The sequence below is a fragment of the Ictalurus punctatus genome, chromosome 13, assembly GCF_001660625.3.
Source record: "Ictalurus punctatus breed USDA103 chromosome 13, Coco_2.0, whole genome shotgun sequence".
Taxonomy (NCBI): Eukaryota; Metazoa; Chordata; class Actinopteri; order Siluriformes; family Ictaluridae; genus Ictalurus; species Ictalurus punctatus.
This window is the reverse complement of record NC_030428.2, coordinates 19780084-19789160: the sequence shown is the minus strand read 5'-3', so window position 1 is coordinate 19789160 and position 9077 is coordinate 19780084. Positions and strand designations below refer to the sequence as shown.

At 40.1% G+C, this 9077-nt stretch overlaps 1 protein-coding gene across 6 annotated transcripts in view; it reads left to right on the top strand.

Moving 5' to 3' along the window:
• Positions 1-303: 303 nt before the first annotated feature.
• Positions 304-9077, top strand: part of mbtd1 (mbt domain containing 1) — a 19592-nt gene continuing 10818 nt past the window's right edge. For 3 of the 6 annotated variants that reach the window (XR_008397673.1, XM_053685098.1, XM_053685096.1), the window contains exons 1-15: positions 304-458; positions 1684-1719; positions 1847-2045; positions 2135-2268; positions 2382-2496; positions 2610-2692; positions 2792-2909; positions 3024-3158; positions 3252-3340; positions 4252-4486; positions 4777-4832; positions 4976-5080; positions 5183-5330; positions 5425-5507; positions 5715-5949. Coding sequence is in view for 5 of the 6 variants with exons in the window: in XM_053685098.1 (XP_053541073.1) it covers positions 438-458; positions 1684-1719; positions 1847-2045; positions 2135-2268; positions 2382-2496; positions 2610-2692; positions 2792-2909; positions 3024-3158; positions 3252-3340; positions 4252-4486; positions 4777-4832; positions 4976-5080; positions 5183-5330; positions 5425-5507; positions 5715-5949 (1792 nt within the window). In the remaining variant the exon portion in view is untranslated. Of the gene's footprint in view, positions 459-1683; positions 1760-1846; positions 2046-2134; positions 2269-2381; positions 2497-2609; positions 2693-2791; positions 2910-3023; positions 3159-3251; positions 3341-4251; positions 4487-4776; positions 4833-4975; positions 5081-5182; positions 5331-5424; positions 5508-5714; positions 5950-9077 lie in introns of those variants that run through there. The other 3 variants (XM_017483604.3, XM_017483602.3, XM_053685097.1) reach the window with 2 other exon arrangements.

Genomic DNA, 9077 nt, shown 5'->3' with positions numbered 1-9077 from the left:
GGTATAGAAAATGAATGGATGGATGAATTAAGTAATACTATGGACTTCCAAACAGAAAAAGAACTATTAAATGTATTTACTATTTTACAATTTGTGCAAGATGTTATTATATGATATGATATATTATGATATATGATATGATATGAGAGTCTAAATCTGAGGCAGGGGTGTGTGTTTATTGAGCTTTATCTCCGGTTCCTCTCTGCAGTAAAAAATCGCTCACCTTATTTTGTTTGATCTGCTCATGACGACATCACTTCCGGACCAATAGTAAACAGGCACAGAGGGCGCATGCGCACTTATTTCAATGACAATTGTTGATAATCAGCTGGAGTTATTTTTTTGCGTTTGGTGAAATATTTGAGCACGAGCCCCTGCCAGTGGGGGCCTGCTATATAGCATACTCACATTAGCTTCCGGTCTTTCATGAAGGGCTAATGGAAGACGCAAGGGATTTGGTAAGAAAATTTCTCTTCTGCTTGCTTCCTTGTTTCGCTTCTAAAATAGCCCGAGCTAGCTTGTTAGCTAGCTCCATTACAATCCTCTTTGTTTTGGTTGTCAGTTCTGCAGCAAAGCTACTGTTAGCCTGCTAGCTAGCTTAACCCGCGGAACGGCGCTCTTTCAGTCCTGAAATGAACGTGTTAATGTACTGACATCCATGCAGCGGATATTTTCACTGCAGGCCGCCTTCTTTATTGTGCGTTTTGTGGAGCACATCAGAGCGAGGCCCATAGTGGAGCTCGGTTTGTAATGTTGTGGCTAGCTCCATAGCTAATCTGGCTTCAATCCAACAGTGTTCACAACAAACACAGGCGGCTGCTCAGTGCTCACAGGACCTGTTGCGTTAAAATAAGGACCATTTGTTGTGGGGATTCTGATATTGAGAGTGAAAAAGGCTTACAGATGAACGCTTTTCGACTTGTAGATTTCATTTGCTAAGCTAGAAAGGCTGTAACTGGTCTCTGAGTCTGTTCACTAACCTGCAAACATGAGTGCTGTAGAGTCCTGAGCAGCACACTTCACTGTTTATTCCCCATATCTGGGAATACAACTGACTGTCATGTGCTTTTGCTTTTGCTCTCGTTTACTACAAACCATCTAGATCTTAGCTTCTTTTTTTTCTCCTTTGTTTTTTTTTTCCACATCCAGTGACTATTTATTTTTTATTTTATTTTTTTTATTAAGTGTTGAAAATCCTTCCAGTGATTTCCCTTTACAGTCATGTTCATATTAAGATAAGTTAAGATAAACTTTATTGACCCCACACTGGGGAAATTCCCTGCTTATAGATAGGAAAGAATACGCATTAAATAGGAATAGAATTGGAGAATCAATTGTCTATAAATATATTTATAGAATAGGAATATAGAAACAAGAATAGTAGTAGTAAAAATAATAATAATGGAAATATGTACACTATGAACACCTCAGTGTATGTGCAGATGAATAAGAATATAAATATATATACAGATGAGTAACACCTGGTTTATATACAGAAAAGTGATAACTGGATTATTGCACAGTTAACATTAGAGGGTGAGCAACAAATAGTAATAAATGAATACATTTATTTCATGAATATAATGCATGTATTCAAATTCTGTTTGTATTCAGTTTTATTTATTCCTGTGCTTTTTAATTGTAATACCTAATAAGATCTGTGATGAATGCTCTTCTTCTTAGATACCATGCAGCTTGCTTGCTGACCTTCTGCTTCTGGTCACTACTTTGTTTGCATGCTCTTAATACGGCCAGTCAGGTTTTTAAATAAATAAATAAATAATAATAATAGAATGTTGGTGCTATTTCATTTTGCCTCCGGTTTACTTGAACCCTCTTTTGGTAGGCTGAGCGCACTTCACGGTCAGAAAGGAAACGAAGAGACTCGTTTGGCATGTTTGACGGGTATGAGAGCAGCGAGGAGTCGAGCAGCAGCTCCAGCACTGAGGACAGCGAGGATGAAGAGCGCAGTCTTCCTGCCGGTCTGCCCATCATCAAGAACAACGGGCAGGTGTACACCTACCCGGATGGAAAAGCTGGCATGGGTGAGTGCAGGTTTCGTTTGTGTTCAGTCAGTGCGTACTGCGTAATTGCGTAAAGTGCTGATTTTCTTCTTTTGCGGGCGCCTTTGTAGCGACTTGTGAAATGTGTGGAATGGTCGGGGTCCGAGATGCTTTTTACTCCAAAACAAAGAGGTTCTGCAGCGTCTCCTGCTCCAGAAGTTATTCGTCCAACTCGAAAAAAGCCAGCATATTGGCCAGACTTCAGGTATCTCAAATGTGTATGGTTTAAATGTGTTTTTAGTTGAATAGTAACTTTTCGAAGGTGTACGCAGTCATGATTTTGCATATCGAACTGTGTGTTGTGTTCGTCTCATGAAGGGGAAACCACCAACAAAAAAAGCAAAGGTCTTACAGAAACAGCCGCTCATGGCAAAATTGGCAGCTTATGCACAGTATCAATCGAATCAGCAGAGCCCAGCTAAATCAAAATCAGGTAAGCCTACCATAATGCAAAGTAATAACCGCTTTGCTTGATTTTTTATTTTTTTTAACAGTGAAAGAGACACGTGCATATTGTACTATATTATGTCTGTTTCATTTCAACAGTTATTCCTGTCGAGGGCTTCGACTGGGGTCGGTACATTTGTAGCAATAATATGATCGGAGCTCCAGTGAGCTGTTTCAAACACGTGCGTATTGTTCGTCAGCATATCCTCGTTTACTTTGACTGAAAATCGTTACGATCATGTATTTCCTCAACGCGTGTTTGTGTACACTGTGTTCTCCAGGTACCCATGGGTTTATTCTGGGGTGACATTACTGAGGGTGTGAGGGTCGAGGTTCTCAATTCTGACACAAACCTCTCCACCAAAGTTTACTGGATAGCAGGGATTGTTAAACTGGCAGGTAAAGACAGATTTTGACGTCTGTTTAAGTGTCGCTTTTAAATTGCTCTAATTGTGTGTCCGAAGGTATGTTGTTGGCTTGAACGTACCGTTGTAATCCGTCCCCCCCCCCCAGGTTTTAAAGCACTTCTCCGATATGAGGGATTTGATAACGACTCGAGCCATGACTTCTGGCGTAATCTGTGTGTCCCAGAAATCCATCCTGTCGGGTGGTGTGCCTCGAATGGTAAACCCCTCGTACCTCCTAAATGTAAGTAATCGACAGCCATGATGGAACACGTGTAGTTAAGATAAATTTAAATGGCATAGAGGTGATGCATTCAATCAATTTTTTTCTTTGTAGCGATCCAGCATAAGTCCTCTAACTGGAAAGTGTTTCTCGTGAAGCGACTCACCGGGGTGAAAACTCTTCCCCCTGACTTTGCTAAAAGGGTAAGAATTCTCCATAATGGCTTTTGTCGTAAAATCGTATTTGAGGAATAGGCCAACGTTTTCAACGTGATCACTATTTCCCCGTGTGTGTGTGTGTGTGTGTGTGTGTGTTTCCTTGTCCGGCGAAAAGAACGCCGAGAGCCTGCTTTCACGACTCTCTTATAACGGAAGTCTAAGGTAGATTCTGTCAGTAGGATATATTACTGTAACACAAATTGAAAACTATAGCCGACGCACTCTGATAATGAAAATCTTGGGACGAAACAGACATAAGAAAATGTTACAAGAATAAATAATTCGGGTTACTTTCCTGAAGGTTTTGTGGATTTCGTTGTGGATACTTGGTGGAGTCAAATGCATTTCTATTATGAGAAATTCTGTTATGAGATCTGTGATAGAAGAAATGAGATTTGTCTTAATTTCTAAATAGCTTTGACTGAAAAAAGAGCAGTTTGCATAAACATTTATAGCTTGGGTTACTGACTGGGCGAAGTTTCACAGGTTCTACTGACGTCCTCACTCTGGGTTCTTCAGTTTCCTCAAACCAATCAAAACCTGCTTGTAGGTGGATTGGCGACTCTAAATGACCCCTAAGTATGAAGGAGTATGTCCATGTGTTATGTATGGTGCTCTTCAGTGGATTGGCTTCCTGACAAGGATAAAGCGCTTACTGAAGTTGAATTAATACATATTTGTATAAGATTTGCATAAATGTGTGTTCTGTACAGGGAAAAACACTTCAGATTTGGAGGATGGAGATTAATTAAAAAACAAATGATTGATTCCTTCAGTTGAACTTGATTGTAAAAGTGCACTGTTGTAGACATTTGTTACCTTGTGCAGCGTGCAAGGGGATTCTATTTAGAAATGACCAACTGTGTGCAAATCCATTTTTACTGTGTAACTACCAGGTGCAGGAGGGCACGCAATACCCGTTTAAGAAGCTGATGCGTGTGGAGGTGGTGGATAAAACCCACCTGTGCCGGACGCGTGTAGCTCTGGTTGAGCAGGTGATCGGGGGCCGACTGCGACTCGTCTACGAAGAGAGCCAGGACGGTTCAGATGACTTCTGGTGTCACATGTACAGCCCACTCATCCATTGCATCGGCTGGTCGAGGAGCATCGGGCACCGCTTTAAAAGATCTGGTGTGTGTGTGTGTGTGTGTGTGTGTGTGTGTGTGTGTGTGTGTGTGTGTGTGTGTGTGTGTGTGTGTGTGTGTGTGTGTGTGTGTGTGTGTGTGTGTGTGTGTGTGTGTGTGTGTGTGTGTGTGTGTGTGTGTGTGTGTGTGTGTGTGTGTGTGTGTGTGTGAGTTCACCTGCTCTTAGGGTTTTGAGGATGTCATCAACATCCTCCCAAAGAGGTGGTTGGGAAATTTAATCGCTAAAACATAAATGCTTTTGTCTTATGATTACAATATATTGTCTACCTTCTTTAGAGGTGTCAAAGAAAATCGAGGGTCTGATGGACGCCCCTTCCCAGTTATTTGTCAAGGTAATTTTCTAAAATTTTAAAATAAATAAATAAGTAATTTAAAGAAAAATGATCCTCTTTCAGAAGAGGATTCTGTTTTTCTGACCAGTTGAAGAGACTGCAAATTTAGACTCATTTTTGTTCATTTCTCATCTCATTATCAGGTGAGGGATGTCGACCAGAATGGCGAGTGGTTTAAAGATGGCATGAAGCTTGAAGCAATAGACCCTCTCAATCTCTCAGCTATATGTGTCGCTACTGTAAGAAAGGTAAAGGCACATAGCCTAAACGGTGTCCTGCATAAATTATAGACGAAGTGTATAAATGGAAACGTCCTCCATTAATTCCCGGACTCTGTTTTCCTCTCGTAGGTGTTGGCAGATGGGTACCTCATGATTGGGATCGACGGCTCAGAAGCAGCAGATGGCTCCGATTGGTTTTGCTACCACTCCACCTCTCCCTCCATTTTCCCGGTGGGCTTCTGTGAAATCAACAGCATTGAGCTCACGCCTCCGAGAGGTAAAGGCCATTTCAGGTGTTAACATCTTGCAGCTTTCTGCCACAAATAATTGCTTTGACTTATTTCAATTGAAAATCTTGACCTGATCCACAGGGTACAATAAACTGCCATTCAAATGGTTTGACTACCTCAGAGAAACATGTTCAATAGCAGCCCCTGTGAAGCTCTTTAACAAAGTAAGTTTGCATAAAGAACAAGGGAAATCATTGCGAGTTGTTACCTAATCATTATCTAAGCGCTTTTCATGTGAGTCTGCTTTTGATTTTATGTCATTAAATGGTTTTGGAGGATTGCAGATAAATTGGGTGACAGCGTGTGCCATTTTTTATTTGTGGACCACCGTTCTTTTCATGTATTTAAGTCGTTACACGTGGCGTTTTCAGGAGGTCCCGAATCACGGCTTCCGCGAAGGCATGAAGCTGGAGGCGGTGGACCTGATGGAGCCACGTCTGGTGTGTGTAGCCACCGTGACCAGGATCGTCCACAGACTCCTGCGCATTCATTTCGATGGCTGGGAGGACGAGTATGACCAGTGGGTGGACTGTGAGTCTCCAGACCTTTACCCTGTAGGCTGGTGTCAAGTCACCGGCTACCAGCTCCAGCCACCTGCCGCACAGAGTGAGTGAGCGTTACACAACAACTGAGTTACAGTACTGCCCAAAGGTCTCAGACACCCTATGCAATTTTTTTTTTTTTAAGTACAAACTCTATCGATTTTTATTTTACGACTTCTACATTATCAAGTCAGTACAAAAACATTTTAGATTTCCAACCATTAGTTTTCCAGCACAAAATTAAATGTTACAGGAAAATGTATGTCAGTAAAGGAAGCAGCATATTAAGTAGTAAGAGACACTTTTCAGACAAAAAACAACACAATGAAGGCTTCTGGATTTTACTGCAAAAATAAGAAGCAAGTGCGACAGTCAAAGTCTCCAGAAGAACCATGACTGGTTCTGCAAGATGCTCAATAGCACTTACAGCTCATTCAGTCACTATTAGTTAGCAGGTTTCTATGTTCAGTTACTGTTTGTAGTGTCCATTTAATGAATAAAAACCATAAGGAATTTCACTTATGGTGCATTTAGTCCATTTGAATTGACCCATGCTGTGTTCTCCTTGTTGCTGTGGTTTTAATACAGCAGTCACACTTGTGTTGACCAGATGAACTGGTCAGATGCGATTGATAGTGATTCAACACGATTCCATTATCTTGACCATAGACAGTAAATTACACACGCATTGAGTGTTGTGGCTGCTTTTTAACCCTTTTAGGAAGCTAAGAACCCACAACTATCCACCAAACCCATAAAGAACCCTTAAGTGTATATATATATATGTGTGTGTGTATATGTGTGTATATATATATATATATATATATATATATATATATATATATATATATATATATATATATATATATATATATATATATATATATATATATATATATATATATATATGAATATACTGATATACTGAGTGGTATTTCTATTATTTCTTGTTATCAATTTGTTATTAAGAATTAATGATGTCTTAATTTGGGCAAACCATTTGGTGGGGATGGGGTCACAAATGTGACCGTCCTTTTTAGTTCTTTGTGTAATAAAGGAGCAAACATTTATATATACATCATTTGTGTGTACAATGCAAGACATTTATTTAGGACAAAAATAACTACAGTAAGGTCAGTGTGTATTACAATACAAAAACGAGTTACATTTAGATGGTGTATTATATTTCAGATTTAGTCACTCTCTACCCCCAGGCAGACCTTTCATCTTATTATGCACAGATATAGTGAATAATATGTTCCAAACAGTAGAGTAGAGCAGACCAAATATGAATTACAAAACCTCCACTGTGTATATGCTGCTAACTTTTTTTTTTTTTTCCCCTGTTCTTGTCCGCTTACCCTTTTTTTTCTGCTGTCCCATAGAAAAAATATATATAATTTGATTCTTTTCATTATGTATCTGTAAAACAACATGACTGCGTCATCTAGCCAGACAAAATGGCTTGCACAAAATTATCTCACCCTCAAGTTGTTCCAAACCTGTATGCTGTTTTCAGTGTAACACAAAAGGAGAATTTTGAAGAATGTTTACACGGTTATACAGAAAAGCAGTCCATATGACACAACGCTCTCATATGGCCACTAGGAGTATAGGTTTTTTTTATGGCTCCTTTATAGTGCACCATTAAAGCACATGATCACTATCTTTGGCCATTTTATGGAATAGTGCTGTAATAGAGTGGAAAAGAGAGAGGGGGGGAATAATCTTCTTTTATGTGATGGAAAAGTAACAGTATTTGGGTTGGGAATGACATTAGGGTAAGTAAATGATAACAGGAATAAACTATCCCTTTAACTTTTTGAGCACAGACTTGACAAGGACATACAGACTAAGATAAGGACATACAACGATACAACAATACAACGGTTGCAGACACTTTTGGGTTTATTCACCAGAAAAGAGACTTGAAGGATTAAAAAATAAATAAATAAAGACATGGTAAAAACACACGAGTGAAATCCACACGTTTTGCCATGTACCAGTTGAAGTCTGAAGATGATATCTCTCCCACTTTTATTTTTATGAATCATTTTCTTAGATAAGTGAATTTACTTTAAGGCTGTCACTAAAGCCAGGTAACCACATTCATTATATTCATTCACAATATGCACATGCATTGATTGTTCATCTTCTGCCTAATATACTGAAAACAGCTCCGTTAATGTTTCTCGTATCATCACACTGACAATAACACTTTACATTTCATGATTCACATACAGTGAGGGGAAAAAAGTATTTGATCCCCTGCTGATTTTGTACGTTTGCCCACTGACAAAGAAATGATCAGTCTATAATTTTAATGGTAGATTTATTTGAACAGTGAGAGACAGAATAACAACAAAAAAATCCAGAAAAACGCACATCAAAAATGTTATAAATTGATTTGCATTTTAATGAGGGAAATAAGTATTTGACCCCTCTGCAAAACATGACTTAGTACTTGGTTTAAAAACCCTTGTTGGCAATCACAGAGGTCAGACGTTTCTTGTAGTTGGCCACCAGGTTTGCACACATCTCAGGAGGGATTTTGCCCCACTCCTCTCTGCAGATCTTCTTCAAATCATTAAGGTTTCGAGGCTGACATTTGGCAACTCGAACCTTCAGCTCTCTCCACAGATTTTCTATGGGATTAAGGTCTGGAGACTGGCTAGGCCACTCCAGGACCTTAATGTGCTTCTTCTTGAGCCACTCCTTTGTTGCCTTGGCCGTGTGTTTTGGGTCATTGTCATGCTGGAATATCCATCCACGACCCATTTTCAATGCCCTGGCTGAGGGAACGAGGTTTTCACCCAAGATTTGACGGTACATGGCCCCGTCCATCGTCCCTTTGATGCGGTGAAGTTGTCCTGTCCCCTTAGCACAAAAACACCCCCAAAGCATAATGTTTCCACCTCCATGTTTGACGGTGAGGATGGTGTTCCAGGGGTCATAGGCAGCATTCCTCCTCCTCCAAACACAGTGAGTTGAGTTGATGCCAAAGAGCTCCATTTTGGTCTCATCTGACCTCAACACTTTCACCCAGTTGTCCTCTGAATCATTCAGATGTTCATTGGCAAACTTCAGACGGGCATGTGTATGTGCTTTCTTGAGCAGCGGACCTTGCGCGCGCTGCAGGATTTCAGTCCTTCACGGCGTAGTGTGTTACCAATTGTTTTCTTGGTGACTATG